Here is a 26,411-nt window from a genome sequence, read left to right on the forward strand (position 1 = left end):
GGAGGTGATGTTGAGATGGTTCCTAATGAAGAAGAAGGGTTAAATCTTCAAGAAGATCGTAAGCGTCGAAGGGCTAAAGATTTTAGGAGTGATAAAGAACCTACATCTGGCAATGAAGAGGGTAGTGTTTTGAAGTCGGGGTCAGAGCACAGTTTAAGCATCAAGGAAAATTCTAATTCACAACATGATATTGAATCTTCCTCTATTCCTGAATCGGCGAGACCTGCAGCCCAGGTCCGCCGGTCCAAATGAGATGTCTTAGTTGGAATTGCAGGGGTTTAGGGAATACCCGTGCAATTCGTAGTCTTACTGAGCTTGTGAAAGATCATTCCCCCGGAGTGGTTTTTTTGATTGAAACTTTATGTGATGATAGGCGTATTGAGATGGTTAGGAAACGGTTGAATTTCAGCAATTGTTTCTCGGTTAATAGTTTTGGTCATAGTGGTGGTTTGGCGGTGTTATGGATGAATGAAGCAGGGGTGGAAATTGTCAGTTACTCGGATCACCATATTGAGCTTCGTATAACTGATAGTTCTGGGGATTGGCGTTTGGTGTGTTTTTATGGGTATGCTAACCGTTTTGAGCAGTTTCTCTCTTGGTCTTTACTTCAGCAAATTGCCTCAACGTCTATTCTGCCGACTTTGTTTATTGGCAATTTTAATTGCCTATTGGATCAGTCTGAGAAGCTTGGAGGGCCTATTTATCCACAATCCTTAATTACTAAATTTTCTGAAGCTATTTCCAACTGTAACTTGCGTGAATTAGTGTTGCTGGGTGATAAATTTACTTGGGAACGTGGTAGGGGGACTAACGGCTGGGTGAGGGAGAAGCTTGACAGGGCTTTTTGTTCCGACAGCTGGTTATTGAGGTTTGAGAATCATAGACTATCAAATTTAGTGGCATCTTATTCTGACCATTCTCCTCTCTTGTTGGATTTTTCGGTTAGGTCTTGTCACAGACGGAAACACCTGTTCAGGTTTGATATGAGTTGGCTTTTGGAAGATGGTTTCGAGGATATTGTGCGTCGACATTGGAATGTGGGTAGAGGTGCTAATATGGTTTCTCGTTTAGCGGCTGTTTCGTTATCTATGGATCAATGGGGCCGCAATTTTAGAAGCTGTTTTACAAGGAAGATTGCAAATTGTAAAAGTATTTTAGAACGGCTTAGAGGTAGTACTGATGCGTCTGATGTCACCCGTTTTCTGGATACTAAAAAGATGTTGGGATGATTTATTATATCAAGAGGAGGTCTCCCTACAACAAAAGTCTAAAGATTTTTGGCTCAAAGGGGGAGATTGTAATTCTAAATTTTTTCAAGCTTGTATGCGAGGCAGATTAAATCATAATAGAATTAGCCGAATTCGTGGTGAGGATGGGGTAATGGTGGAAGGTCAGTTTAGCTTGGGTTCAACTTTAAAAGATTATTTCACTAAGGTTTTTGCTCCCAGCGGTAACTCTGATTTCTCTACGGTTTCTGTTCTTGCTGAAGTGGTTACTGCTGATATGAATGCTATTCTAATTGCTCCGTTTTCTGTTGATGAGTTCAAAAGTGTTGTTTTTCAAATGCAGACGGATAAAGCTCCTGGACCTGATGGTCTAAATCCAGGTTTTTATCAACACTTTTGGAATTTGTTAGGTGATGATGTTTTTTCATGCTTGTTCTGGTTGGTTAAATAGAGGGGAATTTCCGGCTAATCTTAGCGATACCATTATTACCTTGATTCCTAAATGTGAAAATCCGGAATGGGTAAAGGATCTGAGGCCAATTGCCTTATGCAATGTACTCTACAAAATTATTGCTAAGGTTTTGGCGAACCAGCTTAAAGTTGTCCTTCCTGATATTATATCCGAAAGTCAGTCTGCTTTTGTTCCTGGTAGTTCTATCATTGACAATGTGTTAGTTGCATTTGAGTCTATACATTTTATGAAACGCCGGAATAGGGGTAGAGTTGGCAATGTGGCCCTTAAAATTGACATCAGCAAAGCTTATGATAGAGTTGAATGGGGTTTTTTACAAGCTGTTTTGGCTCATCTAGGCTTTCATTCGTAGTGGATCTCTTGGTTAATGCTTTGTGTCACTACTGTTTCATACTCAATTGCTGTGAATGGGGAGTTGCTTAGACCAATTATTCCTAGTAGAGGCTTAAGACAAGGGGATCCTTTATCTCCTTACTTGTTTATTCTTTGTGCTGAGGTCTTCTCCAAACAACTTTATCGTGCTGAATCAGATGGTTTGATTCATGGCTGTAGTATTCATAGAAGAGCTCCGTCTGTGTCCCACCTGCTATTTGCTGATGATTCTTTTTTGTTCTTTAATGCTAGTATTGATGAGACTAAAGTGGTCATGGACATTCTTAGGAGATATGAAGTGACTTCTGGGCAAGCAATCAATTTACAAAAGTCAGGAATATTCTTTAGTCCCAATGTTAATGAAGATCTGCGATTAGAGATTAAAGCACTTCTGAATGTAAGTCTTCCTCTTGACACTGGTAAATATTTGGGTTTGCCTTCTCTGATAAGGCAGTCCAAAGCGGCTATTTTCAGTTTTCTAAAGGAGCGTCTGAGAAAACGGTTTAATAGTTGGGGGACCAAGTTTTTATCTTGTGCTGGTCGTGATATTCTTTTAAAATCTATTACACAAGCGATCCCCACCTATAACAAGAGTACCTTCCTCTATACCTCCACTCACTCCTAATCTCTCGCTGAGTACTATAACCGAGTACTCAGCCTCTCATTTCTAATCTCTAGAAATGATAAAGATTTGTCCTAAACAACAATTGCTAAGACACCTTAGATGATTGAATAATCACTCTAGACTTTTACACGAAAGATATATAATTTGGTGTAAGTATTTGCTTTGCTTTCTCACAGAACTTTGAGTAGAATTTTGGTCAGCGTAATGGCTTGATAAAGTTCTGTGTTTTATGAAGCAACTGAAAGGCCCTATTTATAGAGACGTCTGAGGCATCAGTTATTTCGAATTTTGAAATAACCGTTGGAGGGAAACGGCTTCCTGTCGTTGTCACTCAGTCCTGCTCAGTGCTCTCGGCCAATCAGATTCAAGTATCTTCTGTCTTCGGTCAGTGCTGAGCAGCTTTTAGTCAGTCCGGCAGAATGTCTCTCCATTTATGGTAAGGTCAACTAGACAGCTTTCTGTGTCTTCTGAACTTTACCCAAAGTAGAAATACTTTGTCTGGAAGTTGTTCTTGCTCAGCTGCTGTCTTGTACTCTTTGTCGATACAACTCAGCAGCTTCGTTCCGAAGTTGTTCAACGAAGGTCTTCTCGAACCTTCTCTCGTTGAGCTGCGTTTTGTACACAACGGCAGCGTTTTGCACACGCGGACCAAGTGGTCTTGATCTGTTTGACTTAGGCTTTGACTTCCGTATTGGGCTTAAAGCCTTTTAGTCTTTATGTCTTATAAGCAATATAACTTAACATTGAACAAACACATTAGTATTATAAATCAAAGCATTTAAACTTAGTGTGTTTAGAATATATTTAATTTTACTTAAATAATTTTGTCAAATCAAAATCATGTGGAAAGGTGTTTCAACAATAATATTATTTTTAGAATTTATATAAGTTTAGGAAAATATCGAAATTTATTTCGTCACGTTTTACAGAATTTCCACTGAAAATTCGGTAGAGTCTCCTTTGTAAACGAACGTCCTCCTAGTAATAACTAGGGTCAACCCTGTAATAAAATACACTTCTATATTCAAAATATCAAAAGTCCAAACCGGGACTCCATAGACTGCAATTTATCAACCCGGTTAGACATCAATCATCCATCAATTCCATAACTGTCAATAATTCCAATGTTTTACTTCCAAAATGACTCATCTTCAAACAACATATAAACATTTATATTTATAATTCATATTCATAATATATATCCCGATCAAACTAAATACTCAATAAGTCTAAGAGCATAATTAATTAATTAAGTATTATTTTAAACTTATATATTCTGAATTTTTTTAACGAGGATCCAAAAATTATATTTAACTTAATTATTTTCCTTACAATGATTATATTTTAGTAATTTATAGAGACTAAACGGTAAGAAATTTGGTCAAGGTCTAAGAATTAATATTGTTTCAAATATTCTGAAATTAACACAATATTTTGTTCTGCACTAATTTCGTATGTCATTAGAAAATATCATCGATGGTCGGATCCGCCTACTAGAAAAATTAAAGTTGGTTACTAATTGTACCTCTTTGTTTCTTATGATTCCATCAGTCTATAACCACTCTCAAAACACCCAAACTCGACCGGAAAACTGAACTTTGGTAGATTTCTTAATTTTTCCCGGTGTAGTTCCGATTACCCCTCAAAATTCCTTGCATGCATCAAAAACTAGAGTATCCATAGGTAAATCGATCACACTGAGTCCATTTTTTGTGTTATAATTGCAAAAAAATGAACATATGGTAGAGAAACAGAGAGAATAACAAAAGTGATAAACTCTCTCTAAACGATTTTTAAAAGTCAAAATCCCACAATAAAACTTACATGTACTTGTAGATGGAGTTGAGAGCTTCATTTCGGTATACAGAACGCAAAAGAACAGTGAACAATTGAAGAAGATTAAGGTTAGAGAAGAATGGAGAACAAAAATGGAACTTGAAAGGCAAAGGAAGCAGATGATGCGTACCGGTGCAGACTTATTTCTTTAATGGTGGTCAAATTTCAGATTAGCCCTTCCTCTTTTAATATCTTTTAAATTCTCTAAAAACTAATTACAAGTCATAATTAACTGTTCCAATTCAATTCTAAAAATTTATAATTCTAGAAACTAAATAAGATTTATTGGGATATTATATCAATGTACACTCTGATGTTAAAGTTAACGAAATAAATAAAAAAGAGAGATAATACAAGTCATAATGAGAAGCTTGAGTTATATTTACTGTTCTACACTTTATATATGTTCTGGTGGTGTTAAAAAAAACTAGTTTGCCCTTTTGGAGGCAGTTTAGCTTGGCATCCTTTTGTTAAAATGGGTCTTTAAGGTACTTTGGGCTATTGTTGGGCTTGTCTAAAGCAGATGCTCCCCTCCCTTCTGTTAATTGAGCATTGACAAGAAAGGATATTAATTATTCTGACTTTACATTGATCCTAAGATTAAATTAAACTACATTGTGTAATAATTGACTGTTGTTTTAAGTTTTCAAAAGGTATATAGACTCATGTCTAGTTCTAGGAACCGTGTCACATTCACTTGGAGTTTACTGTAAATATTGTAGAAAACATCATTCATTCCTTTAGTTTGACGAAGAGAAGAAAATTTGATTATCAGGTTAGTTATTTCTCTATTTCCTTCCCTTTTGTTGTTATTTATCATTTTCCTGATTCATTTTGAACGAAAACACTCCATCTGAGAAACATACTAATAAAGTATCCCTTGATGAAATGTCAATATTATCACCTTCTTTAAACATCTTGTGAACCAGTGATTCTGACAAAGAGGCTATTGATTTCTTTACGAGTGTGAAATGATAACTCGTTAGAGGTTGTGTCAAAGAAAGTAGAAGTAATTACTCGATATAAAAGAAGATATTTACTCACGATACACAAAAGCCCATTAAGTTTCTAAAGATTATAATGATGTTAACGTTAACTTGGATCTTTTGTCTGATGATGCAAAAACCAAGCTATAGCTGACAGGGAACCTTAGGGCTCCCTAGGTACTCGGTTTGAACATTGCAAGCGCCCCACACCCCTGAAGAAACTTTGTCATGATAACATGGTAGAAAATTTTGTTTGTTAAAAGATTCAGAAGTAGGTATATAAGGATTCAGATTGTGTTCTTGACCAGAGCAGCATGGTGGTAACTGAGTGCAAATTTGTAGAGAAGTCTTCGTGCAAAATAAAGCAAGCTTGCCCAGATTCCCGACCCCAAATTAGTTTCTGATCTAAAGAATGGAGTAAAAATATAGATTTTGAATTACCAAGGGTATTGTATATTGTGTACCTTATGAGGGAGTTGGAGCTTGATAAGTGCAATTTATACCTGAATTTTTACGGGATTTAGACTCAAATTAGAACCCAAAAGAGCCAAATACTATCCATAATTCTTATAAATTGCCTTATTTAGTTGTTCTCTTTTGTGTCTGATTCTTCTCAAGTGGAGTCAAGAACAGTCAAACTAGGAGAGAGAAAGAGAGGTCACGTGATGCAGCTGCATGAGGAGAAGAAATCTTGAATTCTAATGATGACCGTAATAAAGTTAAAACAATAGTTATTTGCATGTTGTCCTTTTGTGACACATGGGAAGTTGAACAATTTGTTTGTTTGTGAGTAGTTTGTTGTCTACTTGTGCTTGTCCTACTTCGTGGACTGCTTTGTCTTGTCCTAAACTGTTCTACCGTTACTGACTTTTAAGTTGTTGTTTTATTATCTTTATTTTAATGCTTTCTAGTACTCTATTTATAGCTCCTTGCTAGGATGCTATGGATATCAGATTGTATCTTTGAATTATTATCTAGATCACTGGTTGATCTATTATCTATCCAGTTATCATTTTATCTCTTGTTTTCTAAAAATATCTTTTGTGAGTTGAATATGAGCATGAGTGAGTAGTCACCTTACGGGCTGAAACCAGCCTTCGAGAAGGCTTTTTCTTCAACAAAAATGAGAATTGTTCTAAAAGAATGTTCGCGAATGTGATAGGGTCAAAACCCCCTATCTTTAGGTACGTTTTTTAAGGTAGTTTTAATTAGTTTTTGGTAAATAAGCGAACATTTCTCGCACTTGTATGCATTTATATCTTTCATTTAGTTTTTCGCACTCATTTTATTACTTTTTGTAGTTATTAGGCATTTCTGGGTGTTTTTAGGCAAAATATCGCCAAAACAGCACACACTTGAACTTCATCTTATTTATTTCGGCGAATTGATCCACCAAAAGTCACACCAAAAGGAGTTTTTATTCGAATCTAAAGACTGGTAGGTCAATATAGCATCTGGACTAATGATTTTTGGAGTTTGATGTGTGTGTGCAGGTTGAACGTGACCAAAGACAGCAGAAAATCACATCTCGGAGACCCCTAAGGTTCAACTTGCTTAAAATAATTTATTGGTTATCTTAATTTTAATTTGTTTAAAGTGACCTATGACCCCTGAACTGCTTACCATCATCCATTTGACACATGAACTTTTTTTTAAGCGATATGCATTGCAATTTATAAAAAAAAATTAAAACTTAAAAAATAAAAGCCATAATTTATAATTATAAACCTTTAAAATAAATTATGTAACGACCCGGTCTGGAGAGGGTGGCGTCGGGGTAGAAGGCATGAGCAAGGAGCGGCCCTAAGGGATGGCGATGGGGGCAGGAATGAACTGAATCCCACATCCGAAATGGAGAGGGAGTGATTGGGAACTGAATCCCACATCGGAAATGGAGAGGGAGTGATTGGGGCTTATTAGTAAAATGTGAATCCAATACATGCAGACGCGTTTTAAAGCCGTGAGGCCCAATGTGTTGGAATTGGGCCAGAGCGGACAATATTTACATGGTATTGGACCAGGGTGTTACAATTGGTATCAGAGCCGACTCTCCACGTACGATGTGTGGTTCGGGGACGAACCAGGCGGAAGCTGGTGGGCTTGTAACGACCCGGTCCGGAGAGAGTGGCGCCGGGGTAGAAGGCCTGAGCAAGGAGCGGCCCTAAGGGATGACGATGAGGGCAGGAATGAACTGAATCCCACATCGGAAATGGAGAGGGAGTGATTGGGAACTGAATCCCACATCGGAAATGGAGAGGGAGTGCCGGTCCGGAGAGAGTGGCGCCGGGGTAGAAGGTCTGAGCAAGGAGCGGCCCTAAGGGATGACGATGAGGGCAGGAATGAACTGAATCCCACATCGGAAATGGAGAGGGAGTGATTGGGAACTGAATCCCACATCGGAAATGGAGAGGGAGTGATTGTGGCTTATTAGTAAAATGTGAATCCAATACATACAAACGCGTTTTGAAGCCGTGAGGCCCAATGTGTTGAAATTGGACCAGACTGGACAATATCTACATGATATTGGACCAGCGTGTTACAAATTAACTTTTTGTTTTATATATTTTGGTTTTATATATTTTGGTGAGGTTTTTATAGATTTAGGACTTAATCGTAATATTTTTAAGGACATATTTCGTAAGTTTAGAGTACCAGTCAATTTTTTTTATTTTTTATTTTTTTTATTTTTTTTTATTTTTATTTTTATTTTTTGTATAAGTTCAGGGGTCAACTGTTTATTAAGCGATGAAAGACTTTCCAAAGATGGCAAGCAAGCATGTCACTGTTGGATTTCAGCAGCACCCATTGCTAGGCTAGTGCGTGCTGAGCTCGAGCTCGACCACTTGCACTTTTTGCCTTGGTTTTATTCAAATGCTACTGCGTGCTGCCATCCTACAACCATGTTGCTCTCTACGCCGCTTCCTCGTCATCTCTCATCGTTTCTCCGTTTCCCCAAATTTCTCCTCCATTTCTCAACCGCAGGTGACGTACACTTTCACTTTCAATTTTGTCATTTCAAAGCATATCCTGTTACTAATCATTATTATTATGTGAAGATATCCGCTAATTGTTTATATTGCGGGATTTTTTCAACATAATTTGCAATTTTAATCGGCTTGTTGCTTTATCCTGACAGGTCTTGAGTCATTTCGACGAGGAAACTGAAGATTTTTTGCCTTGGTTGGAGAGGAAAGCGGGTGTTGCAGTTTCATCCAAGCTATACATTGGGAAATCCCCACATGGCAGGTTTTTTCTTTTCTTTTCCGAGTTATGGAATTATCAACTGCAATTTGTCTGAATTTTTACCAAATTCTGTAAATTTGATGATGAATGTGTGGCTTCATATCAATGGTTGGATAGTATTATTAACGTAAGCAATTAAGTACCTTCATATACATCGAATTTCTCAAAACGGAATGTTTATGCCCACCACCACCATTTGAGTTTCACAGGAAAGTGTTTCTAACTGCCCCTGCTATGTGTAAAGAAATGCCTGGATATTTTGGCCTGGCATCTCTTTGTTGTGGGTGTGCCATTTTTATCTGGTAGCTGTTTGGCACATAAGGTTGTTATGATTGTGCCTTACAACAAACAAATGTATCCTTCTACCTGGGTGTATTCCTATATTTTAGAAGTATCTGGAGCTTTTACGGGTGAAAGTGCACTAATGTCCCTGAACTTTCTCGAAAGTTTTGAAAATGCCCCAAAATTTTAATGTGTAAACGAAGCTATCAATTTCAGTTTCATTCCAGAAAAAGCTGTTTTGACCAGAATCAGATGATCAACTTGCTCGAAATGCCATGTTGGTAATATGGCACGTAAGACTGTTATGATTGTGCGTACACAAATGTGTCCTCCCTTAAATAGCTTATTAGGTGTGTTCCTATATTTTAGGAGTAGCTGCAGCTTTTACGGGTAAAAAATGCAATAATGTCCCTGAGCTTTCTTGATAGTTTTGAAAATGCCGTAAAAGTTCAATGTGTAAAGGAACCTATCAATTTCAATTTCATTCCAGAAAAAAATTGTTTTGACCAGAATCAAATGATCAGCTTGCTGGAAATGCCATGTTGGTATCTATGTAATCCTACATATGCTGACTTGGATTCCATATGTTAACTCGGATGACATGTAATAAAAGAAGTCAACTTGATAACAAAACACATCATCCATGTCATTGTATGCATTATTACATGGATGCCAATGTCAGGTTTCCAGGGGCTGATTCTGGTCAAAATGGCTTTTTTTTTTCTGAAAAAAAGGGAGTAGAAATTGGGGAGTTTTGAGACACAGGTTGAATACTTGTGATATTTAAATATTATTTGGAAAGTTGAGGTATGGTCTATACATTTTATTTTTACTAGAGCTTGTATTAGTTTGTACTTTGTAAACAAGGGTTAATTGTTTTTTTATGATTTTTATTTTTTATTTTCTTTATCTTTATAAGTTTATGGATGTAAACTCGTTTGCTTAAGATAAGCAGCAAGTTAGCAACCATCATTGGAAAATATTTTTCTGTTGTGAAAATGTGTCCAATGATGCATCTCTCTCTCTTTCTCTCTTTCTCTCTCTCTTATTATATATATTGTTGGTCTGATTATAATATGTATAAATTCAGGTCATTATTTGCTTCAGAAAGAATACAAACTGGAGACTGCATCTTGAGGGTTCCATATAGTGCGGTATGGGTGTATTTTGCTTTTTCTGTTGGAAGAGTAATTTGACTGTAGTAAGCTATAACATAAAGTGGTTGAAGTTTTATTTACACGAATTTGCAGCAAATAGCATCAAATAGTCTACTCCCAAAACTTTCAGTCTTGTTAGACAATAAAATTGGGAGTGTTGCAAAGCTTGCTCTTGTGCTTCTGGTTGAGCAGAAAGTTTGCAAGGTAAAATATAATACGTGTTCTATATGGAAATTATATGTTTCATTGAAGAATAATTTTCAAATCTTAACATTATATATTTATATGCTTCAAGAGAGTTCTTATGTATTTTCTTAGCTGTTACACTGAAATTTGAGAAGCTCTTTTGGATCTTGTGGCCCCTTAATAGTTTTTATTTTAAGTGCTCAAAATAACAATATAGAACCTCGAGGTGAATCTGACATTGAACAAAAAGGTCAAGTAGCACATGAAAAATAATGTCATATAGAGCTTTCCTTTCTCAGTCCTAAAGTTAAGTCAGGACATAAAGCCGGTCATCTTTGTGCTTTGACAGAGAAAATTCGTCTCTTTTGAAAGTTGTCTTGTTGATTTGGCTACACATAAACCAAAAAGAGGAGGGATCAAAGATAAAGGTTTTTTTTTCACACGTGTCTCTCTATGCCTTCAAGTTATCCAACTCGGTTTAGTTGCTATCCAGAAAATTTTAACAGTAAATAGTAGATACATGATTGACTATGCTGCATTCTAATGCAAGTAGCATTACTAATGACTATTTCCCCTCTTCTTTCCCTTAATAGGAGGAAACTGAATGGGGCCCTTACATCAGCTGTCTTCCTCAGCTTGAAGAAATGCATAGCACGGTGAATGTTATAATGTTGTTCATTTTCATGAAAAGAATTTTTCTTTCATTAATTCTAAAATTCTCTACAAATTTTGTTTCATCTTTCATTTGCTACACAATACCTATTTCACTTTGAGTGATGCATTTTTACTGTTCTGGTCCTTTTGGATCCATTTGGTGTTGCAATCAGTGGTTTCATACATGCTCTGTCCTGGGCTGTTGTATTGGAAGAACTACTATATATCTGTAGGACAATCTTCTTTTTTATTCAAAATCATTCTACCTTCTTAAAACAAAACGGTAAACAGGTTGACATGGCCATGGTTCAAAGTTCAAGGTTGGGTCAAACAACAAGAATTTTGCCTGTCATATTGCCCTTAATAAAAGAATAAGGGAAAAGTACAAAAATAATCCATGTGGTTTCATCGATTTGCAAGCAGAGAAACGTGGTATTTTTATTGTAAGAGGGGGCATGTGCTTTACACAATCAGCAAAAAAAAAAAAAAAAAAAAAAAAAAAAAAAAAAAATTGACTAATGGTGTTAGTATTCAATGATGTGCCATGTTGACTTCGATGACTTGTAATGTTGACTTGTTGAATTTTCTGACATGGCACATATGAAATACTGAATTGATTATGTGGCATGTTGACTTCGATGACTTGTAATGTTGACTTGTTGAATTTTCTGACATGGCACATATGAAATATTGAATTGATGATGTGGCATGTTAACTTGATGAGGTGGCAAATGATATTAGTAAAATTCTTTTTTTGTTAACTATGTAAAGCACATGCACTCTTTTGCAAAAAAAAAAAAATATACCACATTCCTCTACTTGCAAATTGATAAAACTACAGAGGTCACTTTTGTACTTTTCCCTCAAAAAAAAATATATATTCAGGCATCTTAAGTTGTGAGGTTCAAGCTTGAGTGGCTTATTTCAGTGCTATTTCTTTCTAGGGAAAAGTACAAAAATAAACCTTGTGGTTACGCCCATTTTCGAACAACACCCATGTGGTTTAAAAGTTTGCAAAGTGGTACCATGTATTTCATTCCGTTAGCAAACACGTACCAAATTGACTAACGGTGTTAAAAGTTAAAGGAAAAAGAGTTAGTTTGGTCCTTATATTTATTTATTTTTATAAATTGACCTCCTTATTATCTAATTATCACAAACAAACCTCAAAATAAAAAATAAAAATCAAATATACCATCTTCTCCATCTCTCTTTAATTTTTTATTTTTCTTTTCTTCTTTCTCTCTTCTCTCTCTTAATTTCTCTCTCTAAAATTCAATGTGTTGATCAATAATCTATGATTTTCTGATTAAAAGAAAAGCACCATTATTCCCAAATCCCATTCGATTTAAAGGGACTCTGCCCAGCTAACGAATTCGCTCAACAACATCAATGACAAACCATGTTCTATTTGATATTCATCAGAAACATAATAGAAAGAAAAAGGTTGAATCTTGCCAGTGCTGATATGTTATCATATAGATGATTTGAACCTGCTTTCAACCATTGCTCAAACTCATTGAAAAGCACATAATAAAAGTTGAACTTCTCCTTTAATTACTTTGGTTTTCAAAACGTACTGAGACTAGTATACATAAATTTTTTGGTATTTCAGTATCCTTTTACTGAATTCGAGCTCGGAAGGCTCTCAAAGTAAATAACTGTTTTTGTCATATAAAAAACTCGAACCTGAGACCTTACTTAAACTGAAGTAGCTAGCTCCCAAAACTATACTATAAGGCTCAAACTTGAGCCTGTAACTGTGGTTATGTCCACACTTTGGGTTCATCTGTACTAGGTATAGCTTTGCACTAGACTAAAAATGTGAGCATATAATTTGTTTCTATAAGAAATTTTGAAGTTGTCTACTTCCCATGGGAAAACTGGCGAATAGCATCAGTCAGGATTCAGGAACATTGCTTCTTCGGGGCTTTGGCCGGACTTCCAAACCTTGAATTTCAATTCATCTGAAAATTTATCAGTCCATTCTTTAAGCAAGGAGATTGAGTAAGGTCCTGCTTTGAACCCATGTGAACTCAAACAGTACCATATGGATTAATTTCTATTGGAAGTGTTAAATAACCGAATGGGATTTGGGAACTATGGTGTTTTTCTTTTAATCACAAAATCATTGATCAACACATTGAATTTTAGAGAGAGGAATTAAGAGAGAGGAGAGAGAAAGAAGAAAAAAATAAGAAATTAAAGAGAGATGGAGAAGATGGTATATTTGATTTTTATTTTTTATTTTGGGGTTTGTTTGTGATAATTAGATAATAAGGAGGTCAATTTATAAAAATAAATAAATATAAGGACCAAACTAACTCTTTTTCCTTTGACTTTTAACACCGTTAGTCAATTTGGTACGTGTTTGCTAACGGAATGAAGTACATGGTACCACTTTGCAAACTTTTAAACCACATGGGTGTTGTTCGAAAATGGGCGTAACCACAAGGTTTATTTTTGTACTTTTCCCTTCTTTCTAACTGATCAGAAATACATTTGTGAGGTTCAAGCTTGAGTGGCTTAGTCTTTCGGTGTTGTTGCTTTCTAACTGATCAGAAACACATTTGTATTTAGGCATTTTATAGTTTTTCGTTGTTTGAAAATTCTGGAGCAAAAGTGAGTTGGACATGATTTCTCCAAGCTCCGTTTATGAGGAAACAATCAAACAAAAAGCTCAAATAGAAAAATATTTCTTTACAATGGAACCAGTAAGTACATTTTGCTTTTTATTGGTTAGTTTACAAGCTTGGAATCTGAAATTTTTGTCTTGCAGATGTGAACTGTAAATCCAACTTCTATACACTTTTTCCTTCTTTTCACCAGCTTTTGCCTGTTTCATAAGCCATCTTTCTTCTAAGTTCATTTACTCATTAGACTGGGCTTTTAAATTAACAAACAATCTTATACGGAATTGCACAATCAGGGTTTCTTTTTACTGTTTTGACTTGTAGAAATTATAATATCCCAAACAAGTTCTTGAAAAATTAAAAAGATCTAATCATGTCCGTCCAAAATTAGAATGGAGAACATATTAGCAGCAGTAATCTCATGTAAAGCTCCCATTTTGGCTCAAGTTTTTGCAGATGATAAAGTGGAGAGTAGTTAAGATACTAATCTTTCCACTTCTTTGGCTCTTACTATCTCAAGAAAAAAGTAAAGAAATGGGGATAGAAAGAGATTAATAGATGTGTTAGCATCAAGCTATTATCCTATATTTTGATAATAGCTTGAAAGAAAGAGGAGTTTGGTGTTATGATCAGTATGATGGGAAGAAATATGTGTCAGTATCTCATATCCTTGAAGATATTTTGCCATTTCAAGATATGAGATGATGAAATCCTTAAAACTTCAAATCATACTGATTCAGGCTTAATTGTACCTAATGAAGACGTGTGATTGTTAATGCTCCTTGTGTATTTTTGTCATAATAATTTTCTCCTTTGTAGATTCTTGAGGATTACCCTCAAATTTCAAGGAGCATCACATTTCAGGATTTCATGCATGCATATGCTATAGGTGAGGAACTTCTTTTGATAACTTGGGTCATTCTCTGTTTCTGGTTGTTCGTACTTAAATTCCTGTTTTGAACATAAAGAGCTTTTTCTACCATTAAGAACATTCAAATCTTTTTAAAGATTTTCTCCCTCTTTAACCCCAATTGGTTACTCAATACTGTTTTTTCTAATCTGCAAATATTTTTCCAACTTTGTTGCTCAAACAGCTATCTTGTATAAAGTATAAATGATGGGTTGAATACTATGAGTTAATCAAACAGCTAATCTTGTATAAAGTATAAATGGACTGGATGATGGTCCTAATGATATAGATTGCTTCAGAAATACTTAAATTTGTATGTTGTGAAAAGAAAAATCAGAAAGCTGATTTCGTTTTAATTTGCTGTTGCTGTTTAAGTGCTAGCACTAACTCCTTTTGGAGTATGTCAAGCTATAACGATAGTTTCCTGGAATTCAAGATCTCCTTTGGGAAGATTATTTGGGAACTTCTTTCCCCAGATTAATTGCTACTTAGTGTAGTCTGCTTTGTTGCTCTTTTTTTTTTTCCCTTTTCCTGTTTTTTTTTTCTTAGCTTTCCTTGTTCACCAAAAAAAGAAAGCTATGGTGATATTTTTTTGTATGTGTGTGAATATGACAGTTAAATCTCGAGCTTGGGGAAGCAGAAAAAGTGTATCTCTGGTAATGCCTTATCATGAAATTATATTGAAACCTTATCTGAATTGATTCTGGTGTAAGAGCATCTGAATTTTTGAAATATTTATAAAATTGTCCAATTAGAACCCTAGTGTCTTTACTATTATCTATAATAGAGTGCATAAATATGGATCTTGACCTGAAGGTAATACTAATATATTAATTATTTAATACAATTATTTTAAATTGAATATGTAAATATATTTGTCATGATTGTTTTCCCAGTTCAGTCTTATATTTTCTTGGTTGTACATGTACATTTCTTTAGGTATAGTGGGACATGATTTGTTATATCAATTATCTGACATTATACTTCTCTACTCACATGTACATGCACCTATAACAATTCGTTAATTTTGATTATATTATTAAGTTGGCATGCATAAAACTTAATTCTGTTATTTTATTTTCACTTTTGTTAATTTTTAAAGAGATTTGGCCACAAGTATGGACTAGATCATCTTTAATGCATTAGGGTTTGGATATGGACAGGTATTTCAAAATCAGCTGGACTAATGGACAAAACAGCCTTCAAAAATCATTTACAGAGTTTCTGGAAACCCCCATTTTGGGTGGAATCAATTCAATTGAAATTCTATTTGCACAATTTTCATGTTTGGAAAAAAAAATACAAGAAGTGATTTTCTCATATTTTAGAGTAGCTTGTGATGTGTGAATTAGGGCAAAGATGGCCCAATTTTGTGATAATTCAATTAAGAGTAGCTTGTGAAGGACATATTTTCTCAATTACTAATTCTTGTATATTAGATATGTTTTCCAAACATAGGAAATGGTTTGGTACTGAATTGAATTCTAGTAAATAGATTCAAATATTTTCTTGCATGGGATTTGATCCAAACAAGGTTAATGTATCGGATTTGGTGTAATTCAATCGAGTCCGATTCGATGACAATTCTTGTCTTCTGTGTTCATTTTTTCATATTAAAGTGCTTTGAATCATTAGGTTATTCTGTAGATTCCATTTGCAGATTTCCTGAACCATGATGGGTTTTCTAAAGCTGTTGTATTAAATGATGAAGAGAAACAATTCTCCGAGGTATACTCTTTCTTTTGGTGACTTATTTATGTTTCCTTCTATGTCTAATTATCACGAGTGCAATAGTAGAATGGCACTTGTGAGTTGTTTTAACTAAAAAACTATCTTTTTTTTCACTTCTATTTCTTGGAATCACAATATGATCTGGGAGCTTTATTAATTTTATTTTTTTAAAAAAAAATTCTTCTGAGTTTGATCTTGTGTCATTTCTTCTAATCCTTATTTGCAGGTCATTGCTGACCGTGATTATGCAGCTCACGAAGAGGTCAGAGATTGAAATATTTCATCTCCATTCACATGAAGTATTTCTGTGTCTGAAATGTGAAAAATAATCTTTTTTATGAAGCTCAACCACTTTAAGCGCATTATTAAACTTTTTGAGCAAAATAGCTAGGATCAAATTACAGTAACATAGTTGCATGCTCAGTGTACATTGCTTTAGGGTAATCCTTTCTATAGGTCCTCGTTTAGCCCAATCCTCACATGAGGATTCCCATCTCTTCTATGTGCTTGTTACAGATGTAATAAATTGTGAATTATTAGGAAGTTGAACTAAAAGAAAAGATTCTAAGTTAATGAATATGGAATAAGATACTTTTTTTAAAAGAAAATAAAAATAAATTCATTCGAGACATTCATGCAGGTACTTATTAGGTATGGAAAATTTTCAAATGCTACCTTGCTCCTGGATTTTGGGTTTGCACTACCTTATAACATCCATGACCAGGTTAGCCTTGGATCCGAAGTTGCAAGTCTGCTTAGTTGTATGATCTTGCAAGGAGTTTTCATACATCAAAGATGTTTCGGCTCAATTCTCAATATCTGTAGTAAATAATTGACAGACTCAGTATTATAAAGCTGTCTATATTCTGCTTTCAATATTTAATTAAGAATGTAACTGTTGTCACTGCTGTTCTCTGTTTCAGACCTTTTCAGGAATTTATAGTTCACAGTAAATTCACTTAATCAGTATTGAAAAGCTGTATATATCTTTATTTTGAAATTTTTAAATGAGGACTCTATCTTTTCATCTTAGTGAGATTACTATAATATCATGTTCCATTAGTGCTTTTCATCCTGTATTCCTATTAGTAAGTATGCTTTTACAAATGATTTTGGTGTTTCTAGGTGAAGATACAGCTTAATATACCCCATGATGATTTATTGCGTGAAATGAAGTCGGAAATTCTCCAAAAATATCATTTACCGACAGTTGAAGATGATAATGGCGTAGACTCTTCATGGAATACTTTTGTAATCAAGTCAGTACTCAGGCTCGCTTTACAATTTGATATTGAAAATTATGTTGAATCATTGGTGGAGCTATCTCAATATTGTTTTGTTAGAATAAACAACAAAATTAGAGCAAATCTTGAGTTTTGATTGAATAGTATAAATGCTTAAGGTCTTGAGCAAAAGCTTTTAGCTATTGCAATATGTTCTTTATCCTGCAACTGTGATGTTTCAATTAGATAAACATGCTCCTGATTATGATATCTGTGCTAAACATTTGCCTCTTTTGAATCTATAAAATTATGTCCAAGTTAAAATGAGCAAGTTTGTCTATATTTCAATTTGTTTACATTCATAATCACTAATATGCTTATGGCGCATTTTTCATTTAAATATTGGAGGTTTAAATCGTTGCTTTAGTGCTCAATCTGGCATGACTTGAGGTAGTTGTTATGAATGTACAGTTCCTTTTCTGACGACTTCATCATCACACAGGGAAGTGAAATCGGCTTCAGGAAAAGGGAAGGGTCTGCCACCGTCACTTCGTGCATTTGCACGTGTTTTATCTAGCATCTCTTATGAAGGTGCGTTTCAAATTGTACTGATTCACCTGGTCTGAAACTCTTATATGTTGCAGAATTGGTAATATTTTTTCCAAGCCAGTTCATGTAAAATTTGTTTATTCATTTTACTAATCAGTAAAGTGGAATATTCAGATCTAAGCAATTTGGTCAATGAAGCTGCTCGAACTGATGGCCGTTTGGCTCGTCAAGCTCTGAAAAATGGCAGCAGAGAGATCCAAGCACACGAGTTCTTGTTGTTAAGAATCGATCAAATTATTCAGGAATACATTGCCTGTATAAAGGTAAAGAATTCATGCATAGTTTCTTCTAATTCATAGTTCATGTCAGGCTCTAGGTTATAAAACTACTGAAAATTTGCTGTTTAAAGACCCAAGTGAGCTATGTTGCACGAACACTCCTCTTTAGTAGCGTGTATGTGTTTCGTGTCCGTTTTCGTTTGAAGGCTATTTTGTGAAGGTTATGTTTTAGAAATAACGCTCCTGTGTCCGTGTCCGTGTCCGTGCAAGTTGTTTGAAGCTTTTGTTGATGTAAAGTACAGGAATTGGGGCCTGCTAATGCTAATTCAAGCTTCGAGTGTAAAAGATACAGTCTTCGAAAGCAAATGGCTTTATATCTCCTTATGGGTGAGCTTCGTGTCCTTGAATCTGCATCTGCATGGCTCAAAAATTACTGTGCAGTAGACACTGATCATGGAAGCTGGCAATTAGGGGATAATACAAGGGCATAATGGGCAGAAGAATAGAGAGATTAAAGCTGTGATAACCATTTATTGTATCCCATGGAAGGTTGAAAATGTGAAGATCCTTTGAGATTTTGATCGCTGGTAAAATTGATCACTGGTAACACTACAAAACGTGAAAATGTGTCCCATGGAAGGTTTTTTTCTTTTCTTTTGAGATTTCAAATACTTAATTTTTGAATTAAATTATAATTCATAAAAATTGATTGAAAACAAATTAAAGGTAGGGCTAGGCACCTTTAAGTGTTGAGGCTCAGTATCGCTTTGATGTGTTCGAGGCTAAAACTTTTTTTTGTCCAGCTCTAACTGGTTGGGCCTTAGATAATTGCCTCTCTAGCTCTAGGGTTGGCTCCGCCACTACTAGAGATAGAGACAGTGCAGGGTTGGCCCGCTGCTACTACAGATAGAGACAGTAAGCACGGGTGTCGACATGCTGTCGACAGACAGATAAGGGTGACAAAGCTGATCAAACTAGTAACCGAATTGGAAACTGGAAAATTGAACAAAAAAAACCAATTAACTGAACCGACTGTTTTAGTTTTGGTTTATACAAGTATTTTCTTCGATTTTCAATTTTGGTTTTGAATGTAGAATAATATATATATTATATCAAATCTAAAAAAAAATATTATTATTTAAATGTGAAATTGTATAGACTAATTGATGAATTGTTATATATAATTAGGTTATGTTTAATGGCCTTTATTTTATTTTTCTCTGTTATAATATGAACTTTAATTAGGTTGTATTCTAATTGATTTTGTTTGAATAATTAAAATTGCATGATTTAAATATTCAATACAATAATTATTTGTATATTATTGTTTAAATATTTAGGGTTGGATAAAAATTATAGCTAATGGTTACTTTTGTTTAACCATTGAAAAAAAAAAGAATAAAAAACGTTAATAGGAAAACCTAACTGAACGGTTAACTGCCAGAGATAATGGTGAAGCATGGGGGTGTCGATAAGGTTGGTCCTGATAATTTATTGGTTCTAGATGAAAAAAGAAAAAAAAAATGATCCCTTTTAATAAAAAAAAAAATTGTACATAAAAATTAAAAATGATGTATTTTGATAGATAATAAATAAAAAAAGTAAGTTGTCAAAAAAAAATAAAAAAAGTATTTCATTAATAAATATACGGTACGTATTGTTAAGTTCATTAGATACATTTATTTATCCAAAATGAAAAAAATATTTCACAATTTCTTTAAATTAACCTTCAACTTATATTTAAAATTTCAATTGGGTCTCTCTTTTTTTTTTTTGAAGAATGGTCTCTTTTAAGTAAAAAATATTAATTATTGGAACCATTTAAAACTTAAATGGTATTAATATAAATATATATAAAAAAAAAATTACTCTATATATATAGACCTACAATTCTTTTGGGCTCCATTCAGTCTTAGATCCTAGACCGGCGTATTCATGTCCTTGGTTCAGGGTCTGGTCTAGGTATCGACGCGCTCTTCATAGTTAGATGAGGGCGATGAAGCCGATCAAACTGGTAACTGAATTGGAAATTGAAAAATTAAACAAAAAAATCAGTTAATTGAATCGACGGTTTAAGTTTGGATTTATACAAATAGATTTCTTCAATTTTTAGTTTTTGTTTTAAATGTAAAATATTTCGGTTAATAATTCATGTTTGAATTTATTTATTTATGTTTTAAATGTGAAATTGTACAAAAAAAAAAAAAAAATAATTGATCAATCATTGTATATAATTAAGTTATGTTTGCATATGATTTTTTTTTTCTATAATGTGAACTCTAATTAGATTGTAATTTAATTGATTTTAGTTGGATATTTACGTGATTTAAATGTTTTTTTTGGGTAATGAGAGGAGGGTGAAAACCCAAACAAAATAAGAAAAAACAAACAAACATATTAACGACTTATTTTATGGGAGTGTCGGCCAAGCTGATCCCCACGAAGAATAGCTTGGAGGTCGACGGGAGGCACATCACACTTGTGATGATCCAAAGTGATCCTGCGAAGTTCGTCATCCAGTCAGCAATCTGATTTCCTTCACGAAACGTATGAATCAGACTTAGCTCCCAATCTCGACTCATGTACTCCTGACATCTCATCAATAGCAAAGCTAGTCGATGATGCCCGCTAGTCACCCCATGTATCATTGCCAGTACAGTCTGTGAATCAAGTTCCACTTGGACCGTTCTGTAACCTCTATCCCAAGCCATTTTAAGCCCAAAGTAGCGACCCTAGAGTTCGGCTAATACTGTCGTACAAACGCCGAGATTCACCATAAATCCACATCTCTAGTGTCCCTGCTCATCCCTGATTAAGCTCCATGCTGATGCTTGGCCTTGGTTCCCTTTATTGGCACCATCAGTATTTACCTTAATCCAGGACGGGTTCGGTGGATACCAGCGAATCCAAATATCCCTACTTTTAGCACATTCGGCATTAACTAGCAAAAGTCGTGCATTTATAACTTCCTTCGCTCGAGCCATGACGAACACCACCTTATCTCGTACCCACTCCTCATCTCCAAACACCATTTGACAGCACCATTTCCAAATCCACCATAAGCACATTAAGAACAGACACGACCAGGGGATACCATCATACAGAACCATATACGTTAAGTTCTTCCAAAGCCATTTTTTTGCAATCTATATTGAAAAAGCGGGTACGATGAGTACTTGGACTGAATCTGAGTCATATTTCTACCGCTTTTGGACAATCACGCAAAACATGTATTTGGCTTTCCGTTTCTCCACACTCAATACAGTCCAAACTATCTGTAAGGTATTGTTTTTGAAAGTATAAAAATTATAACTATTTTTTTGAAAGAATAAAAATTATAACTATTAAAAGAAATAAATAAATGTAACTGAAAAACTTAACTGAAAGTATTAGCTAATCGTTAATAAGATAAATTGGTATTAATGGACCGATTTCAAGTTTATTATATTAAAAATCGATAGTTTCAGTTAATAAAAAGGATGAGTATCAAAATAGGTCTCAAGTGTTTAGGAAAATATCAATTTAGATGTCACGTATAAAATAGTCATTTACAAAATAGTACTAATTTTAAGCCTCGATATATATGACACATCATTTTCATATTTCTCTTTCCATTTACAGTTGGCAGAACTTAACGGAATAATATGAATAACGTGTCACGTTTCATTATCGAGACTTAAATTAGTATTCTTTTATAAATGTTAAGCTTATATTTATATTATTTTATATATAGAGTCTAAATTAATAGTTTTTTTAAAAACTTTAAATCTATTTTATTACCTTATCTTTTAATAAAGGTTGTGCATGTTTGTTTGTTTTGTTTTATTTTTCGGATGCTAATTGAACCGTGAGAGATGAAGGTTGTGCATGTATATTTTCTTTTTGCTCCAGGTCAAACCGTGTAGAGGTAAAAAAAAAAAAAAAAAACATTTAAACTCAACTAATATTAGTTGAATTTATTTTTCACACTTCAAACAATTAAAGGCAGACTCCTCCACTATTTGTGTCCAATTGCTTTATATTGAAAACGTTAAGTACACAATTTTACAATTTCTTACCATTAATGATAGTGTCTACATATTTTTAGGCCTAATTTGTTGAAATTGGTCATTTTACCCATTCAACTAATCGAATGTTCTATTTACCCCCTTAACTTCATAAAAATGGTATTTTTTACCTCTTTAACTTATCCAAATTGGTCATTTTACCCCTCGCCAACTCATCGAATGTCCTATTTACCTCTTAACTTCATAAAAGTGGTATTTCCCACCTTTTATAATCCTTTTTACCCCCTTAACTCCATAAAAGTAGTATTTCTTACCCCTTTATAGTGCAAAATTAATATAACTTATTCAAATGAGTTTGAAACTATATTTTTTTTTAATATCAACTTTTTTATTTTGTTTTAATTTGATAATTATAGGGTTTTGCTATACGTCGCACCTATTTTACTTACCGTCGCCTCCTGTTTGACATTTTTACCCTTTTCATTTTTCATTCAAAAAAGTTAAATTCTCTCAACCCTGAAGAACAAAACGAAGAAAAATCATGCCTTCAAAACAAAGAAAAATACTTAAACATCTAAGTTCCGTATTTACCAATAATCTGAAATTTAACGAATCGAACTTAAAACGATTTTTTTTCGTTGAATTTGCTCTAAACGGGTAGCCCATACGGTCCGGTCCATGGACCGGTAGTATGAACTACCTGTTTTTCCTAGGTAAAACGGGTAGCCTACCCGTTTTTACCTAGGAAAAACGGGTTTATTTTTTTTAATTATAATAAATATTAATTATAGATAAATTATATATTGATTGGATAGAAAAAACGTATAGATAAATTATTGATTGTAAATAAAAAATACGTATTGAAGTGTCCAATTAATTTTTGTTTGGTAAACTATATTTATTTACCTTTTAGAACGTAAATTTAATTATACGTAAATTATGTATTGACTGGATAGAAAAAACGTATATATAAATTATTGATTGAAAATAAAAAAATACGTATTAACGCGTGCAATTAATTTTTATTTGTTAATTTATATGTATTTATCTTTTAGAACGTAAATTTTTTTTTTGACAACTTTTAGAACGTAAATTTAATTATTGATAAATTATGTATTGATTGGATAGAAAAAAAGTATAGATAAATTTAATTATAAAAAATACGTATTGAAGCGTCCAATCAATTTTTAATATTTATTATAATTAAAAAAATAAAATAAACCCGTTTTCCCTAAAGGAAAACGGGTAGCCTACCCGTTTTTCCTAGGTAATTTATATCAAATAAAAATGATTTTCGTAGAAATTGTTTGGATAATGGTATTTAAAAGTAAGTGAATATAAGTTTAATTAGGTAATTTTATTTGTATTGAGGTGTAATTGAAGAGCATAGTAAGTGATGGTAGGTGATGGTGAATTTTTGATAATTTTTCTTACATCCCAAATTTGAGGAGAATCATGGTACATATTTTTTTCTTCAAAAAAATACCATCTGTCTTTTATTTTATTTATAAAAATGAAATGATATAAAAGTAATTTTATATAATTACATTATGAAATCATCATTTATCTTACATTCTATCCAAACATAACAATCTATTTCATACACATCACTTAGGCCATATTCTTTATTACTTAATTTCAGTAACAATCAGTTCAGTTCAGTTCAGTTCAGTAGTAATCAGTTCAGTTCAGTTCAATTCAGTTCAGTATTCAGTTTCAGTATTCAATAATTTATCATTATTTATTATAATTATTATATATTATTATTATTTATATATAATTTATTATTATTATCATTATTTATTTATAATTTCAGCAATTTATTATAATTATTATAATTTATTATATATTAATTTATCTATTTTCATTATAATTATATTTATATATAATTTATGCTTTGTCATTATATATATTATCATTATTTATTATAATTATAATTATTTGGTGCAACTTATTTGCAAATTTTGCGAAAAGTAAATAAATATTAGTATATTAATACGTTTACATTACAATGCTCTAAAAAATTAACTGGCTCAACTACCTTAATATCTCAAATAGTGCAATTTTATCCCTAATATTAGAAGCCAATAGCAATTTTACTCTTAACATTGATAAATTGAGTCAAGATTTTGTATTCATATGAAAATTCATATTTAGACGTTAGGAGTAAAATAACCCCGGACCCAAAACGTTAAAGGTATTTTTGTACCTTAATACTTAATTGTAATAAAAAGTTAAGAGTGTGTATTCATATAAAAATTTGTATTTAATTTCATAGGCTTTAAATTATATATAAATTTGTGTTTGTATGTAATTTATATTTTTAATTTAAATTAGACTCATTTTTATTTAATGTCATAGGATTTTATCGAGCCTAGATTTTATTTGATATTTAATTTAGTTTAATCTTTAATAATATGTTTATTTATTATTAATATTATTTTTTTTTGGTAGAAATAATAATATTATGATAACTTGCTAGATTCGATTTGATGATCTTCGCCGCGGTTACCTGCAAAACAGAACCGGAGACAGGATCTCCGGAAAAACTCTCCGACGATCAAGTCAGTTTTATGGGAAGGTTGGTAAATTGATACTGGTATTGTGGGGAAAAGATGTGAAAAAAATGTACCTTCCCATTTGCTTCTATGTCCTTTTTATAAGTGTTCCTAGGTAACCGCCGGGGGCGGTTACTCTTTCCAGGCCACGTCCCTTACGTGGCTACAAACGTGGTCTCGTTTGTTTTGAGTGGGAGGTTTGGGAGGTTTAATGCTCCATTTAGGATTTCGGGGCGGTTACTCATTTTACCCGCTTCCTTTATTCGGAGCCCGTTTGATCTTGAACCATGGGCCTAAGTATAGGTTGGGCCCGTGTTTATGATTCGGCCCGGTTTGGTTTCACGGATCATCACATGCCTCCCCCTTAGTTTGGCAAGAGCCCTTTAGGGTCTTTTCATATGCTATAGGGGACTCTTCGTCTTCGTCTGGATATTCAAAATTCGAAAGTGGTTCTTTCGTTCTCCGTCATTTCTTCTCCGGCGTCAACCCTTTAGCGTTCGTTCTTCTCTGTGTTCTCTTTCACATGTAAGTGTTCCTTTCCGCAACTTGTAACTCGTTCGACCCTTTTCTTATTTCTGCTCGTCTTTCTTCGTTAATATGTCGAACCCTGACCTCGATTTCGCACCGTTCGACGAAAATTACGTTCGCGAGGTGTCTCATGAGGTTGATGAGATGGTTGATGAAGTTTCAACCAGCTCTCCTTGGTCTGATTCCCATCCCGCCGATTTTCTCCATCTGGCGAATACAACTGATGAGGGTCTAGGTTTTGACCCTAAGAAGTTGATTCCACCACCTGTCCCAACTCCCCGTTTATTACCAAAAAAGGACAGGTTGGGAAGCCTAGTTTGCCGCGAGACGATTGATGACTTGTGGGAGCAGTATCCTTGGCTCCAAGGTCTGGAAACCATCATTCCCGGGGAGAATAGAGGGCCGGGCGACTACCCAAAGGGGCATTTCACCATTTTTGTCGCCCAGATTATCTGCGGTTTCACGTATCCGCTGGCGGATGAGATTGCTTCCATCCTTGGTGGTTATGGAATCGCACCCGGACAACTGCATCCCAACGGATGGGCCGACTTAACCTTGGATAAATTTTTGGCGGATTGTCTGGAGGTTCCCCTCTCGCTCAAGATTTTCTCCAAGCTTCATCATTTCAAGAGTTCGGGGGAGTACTTTACTTTCATCCGACAGAGCGGTTACTACGGCTTTGATGAGAAGTCGAACAAAATCCGCGAGTGGGATAAGTCCTATTTCTTCATTAAGTTCCATGAAGGGAATCCAAACTTTCTTCGCTGCTGGGGCTGACCCAATGTAAAGAGTTTCAACTTTGGTTACCCCAGCAAGGACGAATCCGATATTATAAAGTTCTTGAAGAGCACTCCTCCTTTTGTATGGACATATGATCAGGCATTCCATATGCTAAGAAGTCGAGTAGCGATTGCCTACCGCGAGGGAGATCGTGTTGTCTATATCCCTTATCGCG

The 26,411-nt window shown here is 34.2% G+C and overlaps 1 protein-coding gene across 3 annotated transcripts; it reads left to right on the top strand.

The window, feature by feature from the left end:
* The first annotated feature begins 8,267 nt into the window (after window positions 1–8,267).
* On the top strand, window positions 8,268–19,017 carry LOC136226788 (uncharacterized). 3 transcript variants are annotated; one of them, XM_066015441.1, is made up of 14 exons: window positions 8,268–8,499; window positions 8,654–8,763; window positions 10,133–10,196; window positions 10,293–10,403; window positions 10,979–11,041; window positions 14,492–14,561; window positions 15,198–15,238; window positions 16,230–16,310; window positions 16,540–16,575; window positions 16,954–17,037; window positions 17,439–17,572; window positions 18,039–18,127; window positions 18,260–18,408; window positions 18,661–19,017. In XM_066015441.1, exons 1-14 carry the CDS (start codon window positions 8,389–8,391, stop codon window positions 18,805–18,807), a joined length of 1,290 nt encoding a protein of 429 aa, XP_065871513.1. In that variant the 5' UTR covers window positions 8,268–8,388; the 3' UTR covers window positions 18,808–19,017. The 3 variants fall into 3 exon arrangements, with proteins under 3 accessions (XP_065871513.1, XP_065871512.1, XP_065871514.1); XM_066015440.1 differs by having other exon boundaries at window positions 18,666–19,017; XM_066015442.1 differs by lacking the exon at window positions 8,268–8,499 and having other exon boundaries at window positions 8,689–8,759; window positions 18,666–19,017.
* Window positions 19,018–26,411: the final 7,394 nt, after the last annotated feature.

This window comes from Euphorbia lathyris, chromosome 4 (genome assembly GCF_963576675.1).
Source record: "Euphorbia lathyris chromosome 4, ddEupLath1.1, whole genome shotgun sequence".
NCBI classification, from domain to species: domain Eukaryota; kingdom Viridiplantae; phylum Streptophyta; class Magnoliopsida; order Malpighiales; family Euphorbiaceae; genus Euphorbia; species Euphorbia lathyris.

Bases quoted from the DNA above. Each gene is read 5' to 3' on its own strand.
- LOC136226788 (XM_066015440.1), top strand. From the start codon at position 8,389: ATGCTACTGCGTGCTGCCATCCTACAACCATGTTGCTCTCTACGCCGC. The intron at 10,197-10,292 runs GTATGGGTGTAT...ACGAATTTGCAG, and splicing joins TGAGGGTTCCATATAGTGCG to CAAATAGCATCAAATAGTCT. The intron at 18,128-18,259 runs GTGCGTTTCAAA...TGGAATATTCAG, and splicing joins ATCTAGCATCTCTTATGAAG to ATCTAAGCAATTTGGTCAAT.